We start from the raw sequence: 24,407 nt of genomic DNA on the forward strand, positions 1-24,407 counted from the left end.
CAGAAAAAAATACAGAGAAACAGAGAAAGTATACGTGCAATCAACATAATCGCCATAGATTCCAAGGCCAATGAAGTCAAGAGCTATACTTTTTCCTTATTACATAAAACTCCTTTATAGCTAGGATTGTGGCGTATATACAGAAAATCCCTCAAAATGTGTGCATATTGTTTTGTGCTGAGAAAAGCATAGTGCTTTTCACGCAACAGGCTGGCTTATCTGTTGGTTGATTTGCAATGAGACATAATCTGTCAATTACTATATATATGAGATGGATCTACTGGTGATGGAAAATGGGGTCTAGATGGAGTTGGCATGACCTGCTGTTCCATTGTGGAGAACAATAAAAATGTTTCAATTTTTTTAGCATCAATCATACTTGAAGACAAGATTCCTAAAACCAAGTGTCAACAGCTTTTTATAAGGTCAAATAAGAAATGTAAACACATTAATGCTGTTTGCCTACACTTCTGCCCTATCTGTGAGGCGAGTAGTCAGTTAATAAGCATTCATGAAGCACCTATTACGTGCTAATCACTGGGGACACAAAGAAAGGCAAAAGACAATCCTTCCCCAGGAGAAGCTCACAATTGAGTAAGCTAATGATGTGGCCGAAGGCAGCAAGAATGATGTTCCTGTTACAGATCTGGAGTCCCCATTAACTATCCTGACCACTGACAGTGTTCCATGCCATAGTCCAAAGGTGTCTAAGTTCAAATCATATCTCTGTCACTTACTACTTGCATGACCTTGGGCCAGTCACTCAATCTCTCACCTGTAAAATGAGGAAAGTGACCTCTATGACCATTAAGGTCCCTTCCAATTCCAGATCTATGACCCTTTTAGTGTCCCCTGAGGAACAGTGTGGCTAAATTGGGAACACCTCATCCCTAGAAAGTTGACCAGCAAGAGGTGAAATTTAAAGAAAACAGTGAGTCATGAAAATTTACTAAGGCATAGAGAGATTGTGATTTGCACCAGTGACAAAATCACTGATGATCTTTGGGAAGTATTCATGAGGCATCTTCAATGTAAGGTTTGTTTTCAGGCAAAGGAAGTTGAAAAGAATTAAACAATTATTTCTGCAAAGCTCTATCTGTAACCTACACAGATGAACAAAAGCAAACACAACAGCAAAAGTGACAAAGGTCTTCTCCCCCAGGGAAAGGCACTGAGTAAGCAAAACTGATCCCCCCCCCCCATCTCCAATTCCTTCTATACTCCACTTGTTTTTCTTTCAACACTCATATATGCACATACATACACACACACATACACACAAGATGCAAAAGTCCCATCCGAATATTACTTCAAATGAAAATCTAAGAAACTGTCTTGAGTACATTGTTGGGCTGAAGTTTCTACATTCTCAATTATTTGCACTTCTAAGAATAATCTTGATGCCGAGTGATACAAAGAAGAAGAAAAAGAAGAAATCTGACTGTGTATATAAAATTCTGTCATAAAAGATCAAAATAAAATCAAAGCTCTCTGTGACAAAAATAAGTATCTCTGACAGGTGACAAAAATAAATGTCTCTGAGAATTAATGTCGGTCCCTCTAGGGATTTTTAGATAAGACAGCTATATTTTGATCACAGCATCAAGGCAAAAATCTAAGCTCTACTTTTATTTATGGACCAGAAGAATATAAAGGGGTTGTGGCAAGATGGGGGAACAAATTTTATGTAAATAACTTAAAGGTCTCTGTGTGAAGGAACCAAAGCACAAATCACCATGGCAACCATGAATATTTAGTTCTCATTCTGGTGACAATCCAAGGAAATTAAAAGTAATAATCCCAGCCAGGGAAGATGAGAGCATCATGAAACAGAAAAAAGAACTGTATTGTGCTTTAAATTCCATGCCCCCAAGAGGCAGTGCCACATTCAATCCACCCAGTTTTTCTGTTACTAAAAATAGTATTACTTACAGGTTGCAGCAAAGAGAGCGAGGGAGAGAGAGGGGGAGGGAGGGAGGTGGGGGGGCGGGTAGGGAGAGAGAGAGTTTTGTATAGCAATAAAAAATGCTGACTTGGTTGAATGTCCCACAGAGAGAAGTCCTTCCTCTGAAATATGTATTTAAGCTACTGAATCATACTATTATAGATTAGAAGTGAGCTGTTGGACTTATGTTTCAGATATAGTTTATCACTGAGTCCTTGAGTTATTATTAATATTCTCTCTGTACTCTAGTCCTTCGTGATCTCATCTATTCCCATAGGTTCAATTATTATCTCTATAAAGATGACTACCCAGTCTGACTATCCAACTTGAATTTCTCTGCTGAACTCCAACCTTACAATCTCATTCTGCTGGCTGGGTATCTTCACCAGTATTTACCTTCGGAATCTCAACTGCAACATGAGCAGAACTGAATCCACTATTTTTCCCCTTACCTCTCCTCCAAACTCTTCTATTCCTTTTGAGGACATCATCATTCCCCAGTCATTCATGTTTGTGACTGGGGAGTCATTTTAAACTTTTCTTTCTCTTTCATCCCCTTCACTGAATCAGCTGATAAGTCCCATTGATTAAACATCCACATCATCTTTTGTAACTGTCAGCTACTCTCAATTGGCATGGCTACTAGCCTAGTGTAAGGCCTTCTCACTTCTCATCAGGACAATTACAATAATCTCCTAAATGGTCTCTGAACTTTCAGTTGCTCTTGTCTCCTAATCTATACCCTACATCTACCTAAATAATCTTTCTGAGATACATTTCTCAACATAAAATTCCCCTGCTAAATACAAACAAAACCAGAAACCTTCAATGGCTATCTATTGCCTTTAGGAGAGGATACAAAATCCTCAATTCCCCATTTACAGGTCCACCATCTGGCTGCAACCTGCCTTTCTAGACTTCTCATTACTCCTTTCACTCACTCTAAGTTCTAGCCAAATTAAATCACTGACAGTTTCTAGAAATCTTTTTTCTATGTCTAGTCTGTATGTTTTGTACATTTGTACAAAACGCCAACTTGGAATATCTCCCTCAACACTTTTATGTTTCCAAGCTCTTCAAAGCTCAAGATAAGTAAGTGACTTCTCATCAGTAAAGACTTAACTGATTCCCCTACACCAACTCTAGTACTGTCTTCCCTCCTCAAATTTTCTGACAAATTCTACACAATCTTTCCTTTGCCCCTCCACTCCTGCAATGGTAATTTACATTTGAATATCTTTCTCATCCATTAATAGGCCCATTTGACCTGCTTATGTCACAGGAAGCCTAAGTCACATGTGGTGGGAGGAGCTTGCTGAACAAGAGGAACAGGAAAGGGTGAAGCAGGAAATGCTGAAAGAGCAATTGTGGCTGAGGGATAGAGCATACATAGGCATGCTAGCTGTGCTATGAGTTGTTTTGTGGAAAGGCCCCAGCAGGTGAGCAGAAGGTTATGGTATGGCGAGGCTCCATGCTATGACATTGTGTTTTAATTTCCTTGCTGTTATGATAAATTGGGCTTACTGGTTTGGGGAGTTAGTTGCTGCTTTGATGGGTTGGACTTACTGGTTATGGGATTTGGTCCTCTGATGTCTGAATAAATGTTTTACTTTTCTACCTTCTATATGGAGAGTCTCTCATATTTTGTGATACATAGGCATATTCACAATTATCGTTGTGTTTATTGCCTTGCTAACACAACTCTTTATCTAGTATTATAAACATTTCTGACAGTGCATCCCACATTTACCTGTGGAATGTAAAACATATCTGGGACAGGTTAGATCCCTCTATTTACCTGCATGAAGTTGGCCCCCTGAGGGTATGAACTGTTTACTTTTTGTCTTTGTGTCTCCAATGCTTAATACAGTACCTGCAACATATCAAGTACTTAATAAAAATAAGCATTTCTTGAATTTAATTGAAAATTTTTTTACCAAACAGCAAAAAAAAAATTAAAACAAATTCTCTTTAGTCAAAGTAATAAGAAAAAAGAAAAAAATTCTAATGTTGCTTTATGAAATACGTTGGTCAGTGTAGCCCTGCTCCCTTGGTGACAGAATTCCTTCATTGAGTGCACAAGCTAATAGTTTTTTGCTTCTACATTTGAAATATCTATTCATAGGTTATTGCTTTGTGATTCTTTATAACTTAGAGCCTTTTGAAAAGTTTATTATCACTAATGAGAAGATTGTCAGAAACTGTGTAGTGAATAATACATTGTCTAAAAGAAAATGACTAAATAGTGAAGGAATTATTTTTCTTGAATGTATCCCATGACATGTACATATACATTTCTATAGCTATTGAGGGAATTACAACAGCAAGTGGTAGTGGGAATTGAGTGAACCACATTGACTCCACCTTGTGACTCAATTCTAGAGTTACCTCTGTTCCCTTTCTATTCAATTATGGACATAGTCCAATTTCTGCCTGCTAAGAAAACTTTATTCAATTGTGGGAATTGTGAGAAAACATTATTGCATCATTTGAATCTAGCCTTATATGGCTAGGAAGCTAGACCTCCTCTCCCTGCTACTTGGAGTTCTTTAACTAAGGAACTAAGTTATGCTGACCAGAAACCCAATCAAATTTGGAGACTAATGCAAGAAGTTTTCTCACAGTTATACATTTCAAGTAACCCATATGTCTTAGCTGAAAACTGGACCCCTGCTGATTAATCAGTTATTATTTCCATGTTTCTTTGATTCAATATGGACATTTGGGAGGAATGGGACACCTCTTGTTCTGATTTCAGAGAACCGCACCTAGTTACTCTCCCCTTCTCAACTTGGAAAGTCTCTAATTTTTCCTCCAATTAGAAATCAGATGACTAATTCTGTATCATGGTTAACTGTGTTCTTTTAATTAATTGGTCTCATTTGATTATTTTTAATGTATAAAAATCTCTCTCCTCCTGTATTTGGGGTCCAATGCCAAAGCTGAGAAAGGCCTTGCCCTAATTGATTATGCAATTGGCATGCACTGCTTAATAAATTGATAAGCTCAGAAACTCAAACTTTTGCTTCCTTGGTCATTTCATTTTCACACACCACACTATATAATGACTCTTCTACCATCTAGTACTTCTTCATGAATTTGTTTTCTCTGGGTATGTCTTCCTGTACTTCTACTAAGATGATCTTTCAAGGAGAACCAAAGTGTCTAAATACCTGACTTGTAGAACAGAAGTATACAATATCTATGTACTTGAGAAAGCATAATATTGAAGACCAATGAAACTTTGCCAAATACATTTGATCCAGAAAAAGAAATGAAGGAGAGTATGGATTGAGGTTATCTTTGCCATGAGGAAGTCTGAATTAAAAACCTACCACTGGGGAAGAAGAAATTATAAAGTGATAAATTTATGCTTTGGAATCAACTCATTAATAGAAAATAGCCCAAAATACACTGTGACTAAAATATATTCTGCTGCCACTTGTCAAGAAATTTTCCTAGGTTCACTTGTATAAAAAAAGATTTTTCATGTATACATATACATATAAACTCACACATACATTTATAATCATTATATTAATTTCATATATTCACATGTGTATAATACAGATATGTAGATTATATATTTAATTATATTCAAGAAACGTAATTATATTTAATGAATATATAAGATTTAATAATTGTATATATGTAAAATGCATTGTATATGTCTATACGTACATGTATACACATGTACATACGTGTATATATCTGTGTGTACATATACACATATGCCAAAATCACAAGATATTAATATGTTATTATAATTTATAAATCTCCAAGCAGGCCGACTGAGGAAGAATGCACAGATTTCCTTAGTCCTAATTCCATGTCCTTCCCACCTTAAAGGGGACTTCTATAGTAAACGGTCTTTCTTCTTAAACTATCTCAGCGAGAAGAATTATTGTTTTGGACGTGATCCTTAACAATAAGCAAGACTTGGTCACTAGAACAAAATTGGTAGGAACCTTAAGGAGAAGTGAGAGCATCACAGAAAAAGCACTGGCTCTGGAGTCTAGGAATCTTGGCTTAAATACCACCTCTGGTACTACTGGCATGACCTTGGCCAAGTGTTTTATCTCCTCAAGATCTCAGTTTCCTCATGTGTTAAATGAGGAGGTTGGACAAGATGCCTCTCAAGTTCCTTCTATTTCTAGATAGCTTGCCTTGTATATGTTTGTTTGCATGTTGTCTCTCCCATTAGATTGTTAAATCCTGGAGGGCAGGGACTGTCTTTTTCCTTCTCTTTACATCTTTACTGCTTAGCACAGTGCACACTTAAGTAGGTACTTAATAAATGTTTATTGAATTGAACTGAACAGATACCTTATATGTTGTCCCTCTCATTGAGAACAGGGACTGCTTTGCTTTTCTATTTGTATCTCCAGGGCTTTGCACATTATGGGAACTTAATAAATGCTTTATTCATTTATTCATTCATTAATACCATGGACCTACGAACATTAAACGTATGAGAAGACAGATTTCAAAGGATCCAAATAAAAGTTAGGATTTAGGGGCCTAAAATTCTATGAAGGAAGCCCAGGAAGAATGGGAAGGTCTTAAGAAGGAAATTCAGAAGAAATAAGCGATAACAAAAATGTTAAATAGAGTATTAAAAATCAGCTTCACAAGTACAATGTGGGTGTGGGGTCAACTTAAATAGCACTTGGTTGGAAAAGACAAATGGTGTTTAAGTGAATCAAAAGATCAATATGAAACAATGGTGTAACATATGATAAAATATAATCTCTGGAGCCACTGAAATGGGCATCACAGTGTCCAAAATGAAGGATGTTCTGGTCTCATCCTACTCTGCCATGGACCTCAAAATCTTTATATCAAAAGATGAGTTAAAGGAACTGGAGATGCTTAGCCTAGAAAAGACAGAGGTAGTGGTAAGGTCAGGGGGTGGGATGGGGATGGGGAGTGCAGAATAACAGTTATCTTCAAGTATTTAAAGGGCAGTCACACAGAAGAGTGACTAGATTTTGTAGAGCTCACTCCCAGAAGGCAAAGTAAGGAATAATGGGTAGAAATTGTAGAGAATCAGATTTAGGCTTGATACAAAGGGCAAAAAATATCCTAATAATTAGGTCTTGGGAGTTAGTATGTTACTCTCCCCATACCACCATGCGTCTATTAAAGTAAAATTTTAAATTATTTCTTTTTGAAAATGTTATAGCATAAGAATGGTATTGGGTAGGATTTCACAGGTACTAAGAGCCCTCGAGTTTGAGCTCTATAATTAGATGACTTGCTAAACTTAGAAAAGAGGTTATTTCTACTTCAAAACTTGACTTATTAGATAACAGCCTTTATTAAGACTGGTAATTAAAGCCACCATTAAAACCAGCAGTTCTTCTCACTGGTTTAATTGAAAAAGAGTTGGACTTAGGTTGAGCTCTGAGCTCTGACATTAGCTATGTGATCTTAAGAAATCACTAACATAATATTAAATTCTTCAGTTTTATGATCTGTAGAATGATCCTCAAGGTTCCTTCTATCACTAGAAGTGTCTGACACTATGTTGTATTCTGAAAATTTTTAGTCTTTTCTTAGTGAGCCAGTTTAGTCTAAAAAAGATGTCTCAACTTCAATATGAAAAAGTTGTTCATTACTGTTCTTACTGATAAAGAACGTCTTGGGTAAGTTATGTGCATATTTCTCTTTATTCTAGGTTTGTCGGGTCAATGGGAGAAAAGCCAGATTGGGGGCATGTCCTGTATAATAAATATTTCTTATTTTTCAAGTAAGTATATTTTCTTATAGTCAACTTGGGTGAATGAGAACACTGAATCACAAACAAAAAAAGTTGAGGAAGGGAAAACTACAGATTGGCTGGTTTAACTATTGTATTTTGGAAAATACTAGAACCAGGGGAAAAGAAGCATCCAAAAAAAATCAACTCAATTCAAGTATATTCATTTTCTCTGTCCTCCTCTGCCTACTCTCACACCCGTGAGCCAAATTGGCCTAGAAATGGATGCCTCTGGCATATCGTAGGTTGAACAGCTGTTTGACTCACTATATTTGAGTCTTTGTCAGTTGGCAGATTGAGATCTCTCTACTGAAATGCTATTTGGAAAAATGGGGTTTATTTTCCTCCCCCAAAACTTGCATCTTTGGATTGAAGGAGTGAAAATTGGTGAGTTACTAGATACAGATTCATATTATCATTGGGCTGAGAAGGAATCTATGAGATTTATAGTCCAACCTTACTTCCCCTCCCCTTTTAAAATGTAAATGCATGAAGGAAGGACTCAGTGCCTAAGACATACATGTTGTATGATAATATATAAATATGTATGTGTGTATGACTGTTAATGCTGACAGACAATGATACTAATGCAATTGATGTTTCAAATGAGAAAAAAATATTAAGACATTTAAGTGAAACTTCCCTTAGGCACCTCTGAAAAACTAGAGAAGATGAGGGAGGAAAGTTTTTTTTTTTTTAAACCAGCTAGCTAACATTTATATAGCACTTTAGTTTTGTGAAGTACTTCACATATTTTATCTCATTTGATCATCACAACACCTCTGTGAGGTAGATGCTATAAAACAGGGCATGGATTTTCACTTCATCTTCACAGTCTATCCAGAGAGCCAGGCAGACTGCCTCACCATCTGTCTGCCATCGCTACCCTGCCTCTCCCTGCCTAGATAGCCCCCACCACACAGGGCATGGATCTCCATATCCTGAAGGAGTTTAATTCAATCACCACTGAAACCACTGACTACCCTATTGCCCAGTACTCCTGATTAGAGATTGGGTAAGTGCCAACGAGGCCCCTCAGCCCATCAAATCTACTAGATGGGCCTAGGTCTCAGACTATGCTGCACTTTGACATCTCATGGAGTCATCTACCGAAGTCATCTTGCCATCTGCTCCTCAGAGCATGAAGGCTCCTTTTTTCACCAGCACCACCCCCTTCCACACCCCAGTAATCAAATCAATAGAATCACTGCTTCCGGAAAGAGACTGTTAAAATGTCAATTTTGTGTGTGTGTGTGTGTGTGTGTGTGTGTGTGTGTACACACACACACACACACACACATATATATACATACACACACACACACACACATATATATATACATATACATATATACACACATACACACGCACATATATATGCATACACTCACATATTTCTCTTTTTACAAAAATTTCCTTCCCTGGCCATCACTCCCCCATATGGATTGTTTTGCTTATTAGAATGGATGTTCTTTGAGAGCAGGCATTATCCCTTTTTGTCTTTGTATCTTCAAAGCTTAGCACAGTACCTGTCACATGCTTTTTCATTAACTAATTAATTTCCTTTCATTGATTAATTAATCCATAAGGGAGAAGATGGGGAATCGTTCCTGACAAAGGAAGTTGATCTTTCATAGAATGGAGAGCATAAAGGTAGTCTCCTCCCACACAAAACTGACCAAGATGATAAAAGGAAGGATTAAGAGGTTTTAGGAGGTATCCAGGGAGGTAGATTTATAAATTGAAAATGCAGTTGGAAACTAGACCCAACTCTAAGCGAAGAGAATCTATAAAGAGGCTCTAGAATGAGGGGAGAGGTGAGGACAACCTAGTCATTCATGAAGAGTGATCCTGGAGCCTAGACTAGAAGGGGAAAAAAACCTCCTGATTTGAATGGTTGAAACATTTTCAATCAACGTTTTAAATGGCATGCTTAAGATAACTAGTATGTTGGTATCTATGGTCTACCTCATTTTCATTTAGTTTGTACCATGAGAATCCCTTGTTCTGTATACTTTAAACTAACTTATGTATTCTTCAGTGGACAGTATGGGGGAAGGGTACTAGAGAATAAATGAAAAGAAAAAAAGTTGTGAGACCGAGCTGTTTTAGGAGAAAAAGAGAAAATTTCCTCTGTCCCCAGATGGTAGAAGCAGAAAATAAAACAAGCAAGTATTAATGGAATCCAACTGGAGAAATTTCTATTTGGTCTCTACCCTTGAGGTTATATTTCATTACAGTTAGGTGGGTATATTCTCCATCTTCAGAATAGGCACATATAAATTTCAAATGAAGGAAAATTATCTTTTTTTGTTCAAAACAGCTTCAGAGAAGATGATTATACATCCTCCTTCAATGACTCACTCCAATCAATAATTCACTATCAGAAAAAATTTTTTGTTAAGTTTAAGTCCCTCAAGCTATAACTTATGGCCATTTCTTCCTGTCTGGCCTGCACTGAAATTGTAACATATATCTCCATGGAGTTACCATAATGCTATTCAATTTATCTTTAAAAAATTTAATAACTTCTTTAAATGTGTCTGTGAAATCCTATGCTGCTTTTCTAACGCAATTAAAAAAACTTAGTCATCTCTAGAGGCTATTTTGCCTCCTCAATGAGAGACACATCTCCAGTCTTACCTCTCCATTTTCCAGGGGGTGGATCTTCGAATAAAATGAAGTACATATCACCTCATCATCTTTTGCATATGATGGTGGCCCAGTACGTGGATAAATGCCATAGCGGGTTAGGCATTCTGTGTCAGTGATTGCATGGTACTGCCATGGTTTGTATTCAACACCATCTAGAGAGCGTTCCAATATCCAATTTCCAGGTCGTGGTGAATTTGCTGCTTTGACAATTACATATGCAATCTGGAACACCTAGGAATGACAACAATGATCAGTCAACAAGCATTTATTGAGTGCCAATTATATGCCAAGCACTATGTTAGCCTCTGGGGATGCAAATACAAAAATGCAACAGAACCCACTTTTAAGGAACTTATATTCTTTTGGAGAGACGATATTATGCACACATGGCTATGTACCAAGTAAGTACATACAAAATAAACGCGAGGTAATTTGGGGGAATAAAGAAAGGCTTCCTATAAGAACAGGCATTTGGACTGAGCTTCGAAAGAAAACAAGTCGACTGAACAGTGGCAAAGATAAGATTTGAATCCATTTCTTCAACCACCAACTTCAAAGCTTGTTCTGTCTCTCAGTAGAATGGGAATGACTGAAGATGACAGTGAGAAAGAATCAAGGAAAGGATCAATAATAGTAGTTCATCTACTGAAGGGTGGGGATGGGGGCCATATGTCACATGACATCATATAATCAACCAAAATTACTTAAATCCTTAGGTATCAATTTCATTTTGCCTTTTGCTACGTTAGGCGATACATAAGGAGAATCAGAACCACTGGATATCTGCTTTTCTGCAATTACTGTTCTTCTCTTGACCATATGGCTTAAGAGGGAGTAGAAACTAGAAATGGGGACATTAAATTAGGATAGTAACGCAGTAATATAAATAAGAGGTAACATCACGACCCATTTGACTGTGACTTTTTAATTTTATCTCTAAATAGCGCCTGCAGAATGTTAAAGTACATTATTAGCATTATGCTGTGTCCAGCTTCCCTCGTGAGGACCAACTGATGTGCAAAAAATGTTCTCACCCAAAGATGTGTTTATTGAATAAAGTTTTATTGAAATGAAAGCTGAAATGAAATTAGGACCTGAATCACAAATACTGTTAGTTACAATCGCGACCTTGAACAATGTTTCGTCACTTGAGGACACAAGCTAATCATGTCTTTGTTGTTCAGTCTGACTCTCTGTGACCCCATTTGGGGTTTTCTTGGCAAAGATTCTAGAGTGGTTTGCCATTTCCTTCCCCAGCTCATTTGACAGATGAGGTAACTGAGACAAACGGGGTTAAGTGCCTTGTCCAGGGTCACACAGCTAGTAAGTCTCTGAGGCTGCATTTGAATTCAGGAAGATGAGCCTTCCTGACTCCAAGACCAGCACTCTATCTACTGTGCCACTTATAGCTGCACTTCAGGTTTATAAAGCACTGAATTAATGGTGGGAGTTGTTGTTGTTCAGTCACTCAGTCATGTCTGACTCTTCATGACCACATACGAGGTTTTCTTGGAAAAAGATACTGGAGTGGTTTGCCACTTCTCTCCACTGGATTAGGCAAAGTGAGGTTAAATGACATGCCCATGGTCACACAGCTAGTGAATGGCTAAGGCTGGATTTGAACTCAGGTCTTCCTGAATCCAGCCCCAGAGCACTATCCACTGAGTCAATGGTGGAACACCCTAGTTCTATCCCAGACCTGACTTGGAAAAATGCAGAGCTTCTCTTGGCCTCAGTTTCCCAGTCTCTCTGAAAGTGAACCCTTTCCTAATAGTGTGATTATGTGATAAGAAGTCTTTCCATGTTTGTTCTCCCTGCAAATATTTAAAATAACGTTTATTATCTTTCTTTATGGTTTACATCATAGTGACAGAATAGAAAACAGACAGAAAAGCACGGGTGAGCCATGAAGAAAAGTAAAGACAAATGGAGATATTAGTTAGAGAGCCTTGTTTATGAAGCTGCTCAGTGAGTAAACATGAGACTAAATTCTCTTGAAGCTACCAGGTCGATTTATGGCTTAGCAGCCTCTGTGCTGGATCAAGATAATAAATGAAAATCTATGAAGAGACGCTCTGCTGCTAGAAACCCTGCAATCTCTTTCTGTAATTTAATATCAAAATACAGTGTTAAGTGACATGAAATAAAGAGCACCACCCACTGACTAAGAGAATTTAAGAGGAATCTCACTTCAAGGCAATGTCCTTCTCTTTCATTGTATTTCCTTTGAACTCATTTATATCCTATTCTGAATGAACAGGGTGACATCAAGTGCAGCATTTAGTAGGAATAGGCTTTATAGGTGGTCAAACAACACCACTGACAAACCACGGTGACTTGAAAACTTCGTAGGCTCGGAGACGCTAGAATTGAAAAGGACCTGCCTAGTCAAGTAGTTCAACTCCTTTGCTTTACAGGCCTGCTAGGTGGCATAGTGGATAAGTGTGCCCAACCTAGAGTCAGGAAGACTCGTCTTACTAGTTGTGTGACCCTGGGCAAGTCACTTCACCCTGTTTGCCTCAGTTTCCTCATATGTAAAATGAGCTGGAGGAGATGGCAAACCACTCCAGTACTGTTGCCATGAAAATCCCAAATGGGATCATAAAGAGTCAGACATGACTGAAACAAGTGAACAACAACAAAGAATGACAATCAATCAGTCCCTAACCATTTATTAAGTGCTTACTATGTGCCAAGCATCATATAATGCTTGGAGGATGCAAATGAGGACACTGTGGCCCAGCCCAATCTAGTCTCCAATCCAATAGACATTTCTTAAACATCTACTATGTTCCAGGCACTGTGCTATGTGAGTAGGATACAATTGATAAAAAGAAAGGGACACGGGGGTGGAGGTGGGGTGTATCTTGGTTCCACGGAGTTGAAACTGGGAAGTGAAGGAGATAATGATTTGCCCAGTCACATTGATCATACCAGTCAGGGATGAGATCTGAACTCAGTTTCTCTCACTTCATAGCCAATGAAGGAAAGTATGGTTTATATGTTTACTTTAAATTTTAAATTTTAACACTGGCTCTTTAAACACTTTTAATGACTCTAGAAGAATATTTTTTTAAAGCAGCTGTGTTTTCATATCTTCATAAACTCACTGCAAAAAACTTTCCAAACATCATAGTTCTAAAGACAAATCCACACAGGCCTAAATATGAATGAAACCCATCTTAGAAGTATAATGTTGTACAACTGGGAAGGCGAACATTTATTATGGGAAGTATTAGGAACAATGTGATATGCTTCCCAGTTGACCTATTATTGTGAAGCTTCATTAAACTAGAGCAAAAGACTCTATAAAGGATGCCAAATTGCCCCAATTTTTAACTAATTCAGAACCTCTTTTCACTTTTGGTCTTTGAAATGAAAATTCTAAAACCAATTTTTGAATAAATATCTGACATTCTGCAGCATTAGAAGAGACATTTAAAAAGTTTTAATTTCGTAAAATGGCATACAAAGAACTTATTTCCAGGTTCAATACCACAGACTCCAAGTAAGCATTCTGAAAGGAAAGTCTCTTTTTCTACTCTCATGTCATCTTATTCAATCAAACCATCTTGTCCTCACAAGGATCAAAGTTTTGTTACCTGGAAAATGCTAGCAAATGTTGTACTGTTTGGAAATTATTGTTGAAAGGAGTTCTTATTAAGAGCTCCAGGAAGAGAGAGGTTTCCGGGCAATACGTGAATCAGAGAAAATGGATCCACACTTTTCTCATCAAAGGTTGCTCTTCTAACAAGGTGAACAAGGTTTATGTGAACTTCAGCACCTTATTCTATAAAGCAGACAACTTTTAATGCAGAAAGCATTTAGCAGTATTCAGTTCAAGGATTAGTTAAGGGTAGAATATCTGGCCATGCTCCCCTGAGAGTGCCTTACTTTCCAGTCTCGAAGCTCTCCATAAATGCTACCTTGGGACTGCATGGTGCCATATTCCTTCCTGAAGTCTTATGCAACAGTGTAACTTCAGTTTATTGAATGTGTTTTGGGAGGTTATGTTTTGAGGGAAGAGACATTTTATGCTGCAAACCCTAAATCAAGGGTACCCTCTCTTCTTTCCAGAATGAAGAAAAACCATCTCATTTTGAACAGAAGGAGCTTCAAAAATATATCTAGGCCAGAACTCTAGAACAGATATCTTCAGGGAAGTCATCAATAGTATCACTGTTACATTGGAGGCAACTGAATAATAATTACAACTCAAACTGACTTACAGTTGTAATGCCTATTTTCCTGCATCTTATTCATTCTTTCTAGAATCCCCAGAAATGACAACCTTACAGCATAAACTTCCAGCTTCTATCTCATATTCCACAGAATCATACATTTCAAGTTGGATACATTCTCATATTACAGATGAAGAAACTGAAGGCTAGGGAAATTAAATGACTTATCTAAAACCACATAGGTAATAAGGGGCAGAGCCAGGATTTGAAAACAGGTTCTCTGACCTCAAAATCAGTATTCTTTTATCTGTGTCATGTATACTTCCATTCCTATTCCCCATTAGGTAAGGGAAAGGAAGATTCCTTTGGGACTTAAGGATTCTTAGCTATCGATTGAAGAGATGCTATCATACAACAGAGTTTGGGAATCACTACCCTGAGAAGAATGTAATTAATCATGATCCAAAGATTTGGCTTTTCATGGTATTAAAGACTTGAAGAAACCCTCAGAAGTCACTGAGTACTCTACCTAACGCCAGTTACACATGAAGCAATGCTTAAGAAAAGCTGTGATATACAATCACAAAATCCCTGGAGAAGGATATTAGAGCACTTTTATTCAAAAGGTATTCTAGTCTTTTTAAGTCAAGCTTTTGCCATGTGATCATGAAGAAAATGACTTTTATCCCTTTGTGCTTCAGTTTTGTCATCAAGAAAATGTGTCATTTTACCTCAGAGTAAGGAAATTAAGATTAATAAAGGTCATAAAGTAATATTAAGCTACTTAGAAATGTCAAGTTTAAACATGTCTAATAATTGATTTCTCAGGGAATTTTGTGCCCCTATGTAATTATATACTCTGTACGGGGAAAAAAATGAAAATTCAAGCAGTTAAGTGGTGTAATGGAAACAGTGACAGCCTGGAGTCAGGAAGACTTATCTTCCTGAGTTCAAATCTGGCTTCAGACATTTACTAGCTGTGTGACCCTGGGGAAGTCACTTAACCCTATTTGCCTCAGTTTACTCACCTATAAAATGAGAAGGAAATGGCAAAACACTGCAGTTTATTTGCCAAGAAAACCCTAGATGGGGTCATTAAGATTTGGATGTGACTGAAACCAGTGAACAAAGAAAAAAAAAACTATAAAAGTTAGATGAAAGAAAAAAAAATTCAAACCATGATCTCCTTACATACATCATCGTCATCGTCATCATCATCGTCACATTTTGCTCCTCACAACAACACCAGAAGGAATGTGTTCTTATTGCCATTTTAAAGTTCAGGAGACTGACGTAAGCAAAAGTTAAGTGACTTGCCAAGGTTGACAAAGCTATTATTGTTTGAGGCAGAATATGGTCTCAGGTGTTCCTGGCTCCAGGACCAGTGTTCTTATCTACTATACCATCTAGCTGCCTCCTAATGGATTAATGGCAAGTTTGGTGTTCTTTTTATTTATTTATTTTTGGGGTGTGTGTGTGTGTGTCTGTGTGTATGTGTGTGCGCACATATATATGCATATATGAAATCTATCTACCTATCTATATATCCACATGTATATGTACACACACACACACACCTACAAGTGTGCAAATGCAAACGAAGATGCAAATGAGGACTGTGGCCTAATCCAAGCAACATTTATTAAACACCTACAATGTGCCAGGCACTATGCTAAGTGCCTGAGATATAATTAATAAAAAGAAAAACAGTACTTGCCCTCAAGGAGCTTACAGTCTAATGGAGGGGTGTAGGCACTACACAAAAAGAGGCAGGAAATCAAGGAGGACATTAGGAGGTATCTTATTCAGTGCAATATATATATCTATATATGTATATATATCTATATATATACATACATACATATGAGTGTGTGTATGTATGTATATGCATATCTGTATACTATCTTAATTTGATCATCTGATTTACAGTGATTATGCATTTCTGGAAAAAATTTCCAGGAAAAAACTCACAAAAAAAGATTATTTGGTTCTTTAAAGCCTAAGAACCCCCAGAGAATATATTCAGAACTCACTTCACTGAGCCTCTTTTGAAATGTTAAGGAATGTTATTGTAACACTGTTAACTTAAAATTACAGACACCAACTTTTTCATTAGGGTGATAAAAGTATCCCATTCCACTACACAGAAATCTGAGTCTGATTTGTGGCAACCATGAAAAAAGATTCGCTCTATGCCCACTGCTGAAAATCCATCTTAGATTATGGAGGAAAATACATTAACTCCACTTGCAAAATATTATTTATTTTTGTCTAAAACATAACCCATTTCTATCTGTAGATTTTAAATTAAGTGGCTAGTTTTTTTATTCCTTTGAAATTTTTATTGATTCTGTTTGTCAGTACAGCAGGCAGCTCTGAACATATTCTTCGTCCTTTTTAGGTAAGCATCCTTTACAGCAAAATTACAAAATAAAGAGGGGGAAAGCAGTTCAGACAAACCATCCGAAACATCATATCTGACAATATATTCCATACTCATTGTCCCCCATCTTTGAGGGGAAGGGAGAAAGGTACATTTTCCTCCACTCTTTTCAAGAGCCAAGCTTGCACATTATAATGATACATTATTCAGTTTCATTTTATTGTTCTTCCTTTTTATGTTGTTGCAGGCATTGAGTATATAGTTTTCCTAGTTCTGCAGACTATAGTCAGTATTAGTTATAGGATCATAGATCTAGAACTGAAAGGAACCACAGAGGCACTGTCGTCCAGCTATCCGATTTCACAGAGAAGAAAACTGAGGCTTGGGTAGGTGAAGTGACTGACCCACAATCACACCGTAGTATCAAAAGAGGGATTTGAACCCAGATCCTCCGAAAGCACAGACAGTTCTCTTTATGTCGTACTATGATTCTTCCCTGGAGTAGCTAGGTGGAGCAGTGGACTGGACCAGAAGTCAGGAAGACCCATCTTCATGAGTTCAAATCTGGCCTCAGACACCAGTTGTTTGTGGCCCTGGGCAAGTCGCTTAACTCAGTTTACCTCAGTTCCTCATTTGTAAAATTAGCTGGAAAAGGAAATGGCAAACCACTCCAGTATCTTTGCCAAGAAAATGCCAAATGGGGTCACAAAGAATCAAAGATGACTGAAATGACTGAATAACATGATACCTCCCCATAACATAATGTATATGTATATTGCCTAAGAATAGGTTTCACATTGTCTCTAATTCTTTGCTTTAAGTGGGGTATCTTTGATTGAGTCTTATTATGTGCTAAGCCCCAGGCCCAAACCCCTATCTATTAGCTGCTAAGCCTATGTGGGCGTGAAGCCCTCAGGGTCCTCAGGGGAGTTGCTAAGACCAGAGCCAATAGTAAGAGCTTAAGTTCTGGTCACTCAGATGACATTTGATGATGGCTGAAAACTGTATAAAAAGGGAGAACAGAACTATTTGCTTAGGGCTCTCACTCTTGGCAGAGTGCTGATCTGGAAACGCTGGGCAGCTGTAGTTAAGAGCCCTCCAGCTTGTAAACCTGGATGTTTGCACTTTGTTAAACTCTGGTAACTATGCATTAAGATTTGAATCAGGTAAGGTCTGTCTGTTGATGTTTGTAATTTGTTTGTATTTGCTCTGAAGCTCAGGGTGCTCACTTTTCCACCTGAGCTGAGTGAATGATATTTATATGTTGGATTAAATTAAGATTATTAACCCCTTAACTTGCTTTCCTTAGTAAAGGAGATCAAAAGATCCTGGGCTTGTAGCATTCTTGTTGTTGGGCTCATGTTGGTTTTTCACCCCCACAGTAGCTCCTAGCCAAATTGTTGAAACACTAGCACAAAAATTATATATACGTACACACACACACATATATATGTATATATACATATATATATATATATATATACATATATATATATATATATATATATATATATATATATATATGGAGAGAGAGAGAGAGAGAGAGAGAGAGAGAGAGAGAGAATACACAGAGAGAACACTTTTCTTTCTGTCTTAATCTCCTTGGAAGAAGATGTTTAACAGTAGCATAGGATATTTCTCTCAATGGGTATGGGTATGTTAGTAACTTGTTTAGAACATTCCAAAATGCTTTGGAGAATGGTTGAATCACTTCAAAGCTCTACCAACAGTATATTACTATGATCATCTTTACAGCCCATCCAGTACTGATGACTTCCATTGGGTGCCATATTTTGAAATCTGTTATATGTAAGATGAGATGGCAGGGTGTTCTAATATGCATTTCTCTTATTAGTAGCAATCTGGGCCAGTTTTATATAAGTTAATAGTTTGCAGTGGTTACTTTGATTACTTATACTAGCTTCATTAATTTTGTCAATCCAAAATCTTTTAAATTTCATGTAAATGAGATTATCTTATGATCTCTTTGATCCATTGTTTGATTAAAAATTTCCCCTTAGCCAGAGCTGTGAAAGGCGATTGACTTTGTTCTATTTTTTCTATGACTTGACTTTTTAAATTTGTCTCATATGTATTTTGAGCTTTTGATATTATATAGTATATAGTAGAAATTGTTGATCTCAACATAATTTCTGCCAAGTTGTCTTTTAGTTTTCCAGTAGCTTATTTACCTATGTTTGTTGAACAATAATGAGTTATTGCACTCAATTTTTTATTGCTACTTACATAGTCTTTAGCAATCATTTACTTTTCTGTCTTTTATTGGAGCCAAATAATTTTGATGATTACTGATAATCTGATATTTGGAAGTGCTATTTTGACTTCATGCCTATATGTATTTTATTTCTCCCTTGATATTCTTAACTTTTCCCACTGCAAATTAATTCTGTTATTATTTTCTCTAACTCTATAACATAACCCCTCTGTTATTTTATTGGTAAAGTTCCAAATCTGTTAACTAATTTAGGTGGTATCTTAATTTTTATTATGGTGACATGTCCCAACCACAAGCAATGAATATTTGAGTTATTCTTTATTTCTTTAAAAGTGCTTTCAAACTGTATTTAAGCAGGTCTTCAATGTATCTTTTCAGATTAACTCCCTAATTTATAGTTAATATAATCTTATGTAGTTTTCATTTCTCTGACTGAAATTTCACCTTCTAGTAGCCCCGCTAAGATTTTATTATAGCTATGTGCAAATACTGATAAATTTTATGGATTTATTTTGTATTCTATTACTTTAGTGATACTTTAAATTGTTTCAACCAGTTTCTTATCTGATCACCACACATGTTCTAAGCTAACTACCATGTTTGCAAACAGGAATAATTCTTTCTATTTAATGCATGCCTTATTTCCTTTCTTTTTTCTTATTCTTATTGATAATATTTCTAGGGCTATGTCAAATAACAGCAGAGAGGCTCTAATTGCTTTATCTCTGTATTTATTGGGACAGTTCCTACCATTTGCCTTTTGTAAATAATGCTAGCTCTTGGTTTTTGATATATACTTTTATCATATTAAAATATGGCCCTTCTATGCCTATGCTTTGCTTTTTTGGCAAAGGATTTTCTTGCAAATATCAACATAATTGTGATTTGATATATTTTAAGATGATTATATGAATTGTTTTCTTTATCTTAAACTATCTTTGTATATTTGATAGAAATCCAGTCATAGTAAATAATTTTGGGGGTGAAATGATATATTTGTAAGACACTTAATACAGTTCCTGGCATATAGCAGATGCTTAATGATGTTTGTTCCTTTTCCCCTTCTTTCTGCAACTAACAATTTTACTGAAAAATTTCTGCATAAATATTCAGCAGTGATATTGGTCTATAGTTCCTTTACTTGCTTTATCCTTCTATGGTGTAGCTATCAGAAGTAAATTTGTCTTAGAAAATGACTGGTTGAATATTGCTATTTATTCTCTGAAAAAAAAACCTTAAATTTGAAGCATAGTGCAGAATACAGTTCTCCTTCACAGGGATTAGAATAATAAAAGTATAAATTTGATATCCATAATCCATAGGAGAGTTTCAAGCATAAAGAAAGTAACTCAGTTCCTGGATACTAATTAGAATGGTATGTGTGACTGTGAAGAATAACTGAAGTGAAGCTCCCTCAGTTTGCAATGGAGAGGAAGAGGGATGTGGATTGTTTAATAGGAAATACATTAACTATTATCATAACCAACATCAAACACTCAAATTCTTGCTCTGTTCAAGGCAGGATAGTTCCCTTGTCCTATGTGCAAAGAAGACCCAAGTAGAGTTGGGAGGAATAGCCTCTGCTTTCCAACATTTTAGTATAGCAATTGGAAAGTACTCCAAGCATCCCCATTTCAATGCCTCAAACAATGCCTCAGTCATCCCAATCTAGTTCCAACACTGGATTATGATCATCTCACCATTATCATCTATTGACCAAAGAGCTCTCTTGCATGAAATAACAATCTCATTAACTGAGGTTCTTGTCTATAAAGGTGAGTAGTATTTGAGTTGCATTTTCACAACTACTAATGCAAATAGTTAATTCTCTTCTTCTATATCTTCATCTTCTATATTTAATACCATGTTACACGTTTAATCTGAGCTCAAGAAAATCTTATCAATAATTCTTTTAGGAGGAAAATTCATTCTAAGGGGCACTGTTAGCATGAGAGGAATAAAATTCAGATAAAGGCATCATGTTAGCTAATGCAGTTTAGGGTAGAATGAGCCAGGAGCCCTAAGTCCAGGTAAGGTATTTAGCTCCCAATGCTTTATTGGGTTGCTCTCATTTTCAATACGCTTAGCTGCAGGTAAAATACTAGTTAGCATTTTATCTTTCACTAGCAGCGCCCTTGACATGTATTCTCTCCCTCACATCTTTCCCTCTCTTTGGTTTGAAGCAATCTGTGATTTCAAAAGACTAACCTGCCTCCTGTGAACAAGTCATTCACTCAGCATGGCTTTCTATACCAGTTACCGGCAAAAACAGCCAGACCGAGCCTTCCTATGGTAAAAGAGCACAATATTAGTGTAAATCAGAAGTAATCAGAAATTTGACTATGCCAACCTTGCCATCTGGAAAATATTGACCCTAGTGGAATACCTAGCATTCTCTTTGTTTTTGGGCTTCCAGAGTTATCACAACAAGAGAATCCATGCATCTTCAACTTTCATAGAATTACAGACATAAATTAATTACATCGATTCAAAGTATTTGATATATATTGGCAGAGAAGGGTGTATGTGTTTGTCCTTCGTTCTCAAAGAGGACCATGACATCAGGGAAATGATGATATGACTTGCAGTTGACTTTCATTTGAGTGAGGGAGGGCTGTGCAAGGTCACCAGTCTCACTTTCTCCTCCAGAGCCATCTGGGTCCAGTGGCCTGATATTCTCCAGGATGACTAGAGATGGCCCAGGATGCATTAGGAGACCCTGGCCCTTTCAGGCTAAGGTCTTTTCAGGTTCTCACTTATTTTTTGAGTGAGGTAATACCCATTCAGTGAATAGGCCTCTTTAAGAAGTGAATTTTGGGGGAGACAATCAGGGTTAAGTGACTTGCCCAGGGTCACACTGCTAGTAAGTGTCAAGTATCTGAGGCCCAATTTGAACTCAGGTCCTCTTTACTCCAGGGCCAGTATTCTATCTACTGCACCACCTAGCTGCCCCTTAGCAAAGCACCTAATAGATAGGGGTTTGGGCCTGGGGCTTAGCACATAATAAGACTCAAAGACACGACATTTAAAGCAAAGAATTAGAGACAATGTGAAACCCATTCTTAGGCAATATACAAATACATTATGTTATGGGGAGGTATCGTGTTATTCAGTCATTTCAGTCATCTTTGATTCTTTGTGACCCCATTTGGCATTTTCTTGGCAAAGATACTGGAGTGGTTTGCCGTTTCCTTTTCCAGCTCATTTTACAAATGAGGAACTGAGGTAAACTGAATTAAGTGACTTGCCCAGGGTCACAAACAACTGGTGTCTGAGGCCAGATTTGAACTCAGAAAATGAAAGTAGCAGTAGGGTCAAAGAACAATGCTATAAATGCAAAGGAACTACTTTCTGATCATTATTATCAGGTTTTACATACATACATTACCTTGCAATATGATCATTTATTCAATTTTTAACAAGTGCATGTAAATTCCAATGGCAGAGCTCTTACTTATGTATTTTTAAACATAGATGTTCTTGTAAAGTCTGCCAAATCACAGAAAACATCTCTCTGGCTGCCTGAGATTAGACATTGTGTCTGGTAATGGTCAATTAATATCTACAAACATCTTATCAAGTATTTGGTATTAAGAATCCTATTAAATAGTCTTGGTTATTAGATTAAGTACACAACAGCAATGTTGTCACACTTAGAGACAGTAATGCTTTTATTCTTAGACTTAAAGCTAAAAACTACATCACTGGACTCTGAGGAAGCATTGAAAGAGAGTTTGTATTGGGCCCTCTTGACTTGTGATATGCAATAAATACCTAATATATTTATTAGTAATGATAATAATAAATACCGAAGTAGTTATTAGCAAGGATAAAAATTGTATTGTTAACTAGAGCTGCAAATCTCACTGAAATAACTGAAAGTCTGTATTCTTGTTGTTTTGTTCTTGAGAATTTTTTATCATTATCAATTTTATGTCATCCCTTTTGATCTTTTTTTGAGTTTACATAATATATAATATCATGCTTCATTCATTTAACATACATAATTCCACAATATCCAATATTCCATTGTAGTCTTTGACATCTAGACCAAGAATTTGAACGATAAACTGAATATTTTTTCACTCAATTATTTTATTTTTAAGTTTCATGCCTAGCAAAGTGATTAAGTAGAGACACAATAAATAATTGATGATGATGATCTTAAATAAGTCAATCAATAAACATTTATTAAGCATTTACTATGAGCCAGACACTATATTTTATGTCCTTTCTGTTAGTCACAATTTTGCAATCGTTACCACATTTTCTGAACCACATATAAAATAAAATATTCTCTAAGGTTATGCTTGGAAAAGGCTTCACGTTTGCAATAAACATTAATTGATGATAGTGGTGATGATGATGTAGGAACCAAGTTGGTAATTAAGCTAAATTGCTGAGAAAATCATGTTTTCCAGCTCAATGTTACAAGCATAGGGTTGCAGATACAGTAAATAATATTAAGGCAGGCAGCCAAATTAACATCTAAATTGTACATTTATCGTGTCTTTTGAGGCTTACCCATAGCTACTCCACAAAGTGATTTGTTTGTATAAAGTAAGGGAAGCTCATAACAAAAGTGTGACCTAGCTAATAAGAAATGTTTATTAGAACTCCTTTAGTAGGAAGGTCTTCCCATGCTATACTGTATATTACAAGGTTTTAATATTTTGTTGTGTTCATTGTGTCAGCTAATTTAAGACTAATTTACCATGGCCTTCTGAAAGCAACTTAGCTAAAAAAAACACACACGCACGCACATTAAAATATTTTTACAACGAAGTTCAAGTGTTTTGACAGAGGTAAATTTCTTTTAAAAACTTATTTTGATATAACCTGCTAAAGGGTGTAGTATGCTTTATTCCTCTTGCCATTTTCTCCTTTGCAGTTCTCTTGAATTAGAAATTAATTAAAGCACTATATTAACAACATCATTCATGCCTAAGAAGTTAAATTATACGAACAGTTCTGGAAGAAATGTTCAATATTTAGCTGTTGTTTTATTTCTAATTAATAAGATCTTGAGTTATTTTCAAATTACTAAGGGTTTTTTTAAATTCTAGAGAATTATTTTATAACTTGTTATTCAATTAATATTTTTTCAGTGTTTCATTTTTTCCATCACTGAATTAACCTAGGGAATGGAAATAAGCCTATACTTAGGCATAGTGCCACCAAATGAACAGTGCCTGCTTAGGACAATAATTGCTATTAATAATACTTCTTATTCATATAACACTTAG

At 36.4% G+C, this 24,407-nt stretch overlaps 1 protein-coding gene across 7 annotated transcripts in view; it reads right to left on the reverse strand.

Annotated features, from left to right (window-relative positions):
• LAMA2 (laminin subunit alpha 2) overlaps positions 1–24,407 on the reverse strand; it is a 777,226-nt gene that overhangs the window by 534,462 nt on the left and 218,357 nt on the right. For all 7 annotated transcript variants that reach the window (XM_036766214.1, XM_036766215.1, XM_036766213.1 and 4 more), the window contains exon 4: positions 10,350–10,592. In XM_036766214.1, coding sequence (XP_036622109.1) covers positions 10,350–10,592 — 243 coding nt within the window. The remainder of the gene's footprint in view (positions 1–10,349; positions 10,593–24,407) is intronic.

This window comes from Trichosurus vulpecula, chromosome 7 (genome assembly GCF_011100635.1).
Source record: "Trichosurus vulpecula isolate mTriVul1 chromosome 7, mTriVul1.pri, whole genome shotgun sequence".
NCBI lineage: Eukaryota > Metazoa > Chordata > Mammalia > Diprotodontia > Phalangeridae > Trichosurus > Trichosurus vulpecula.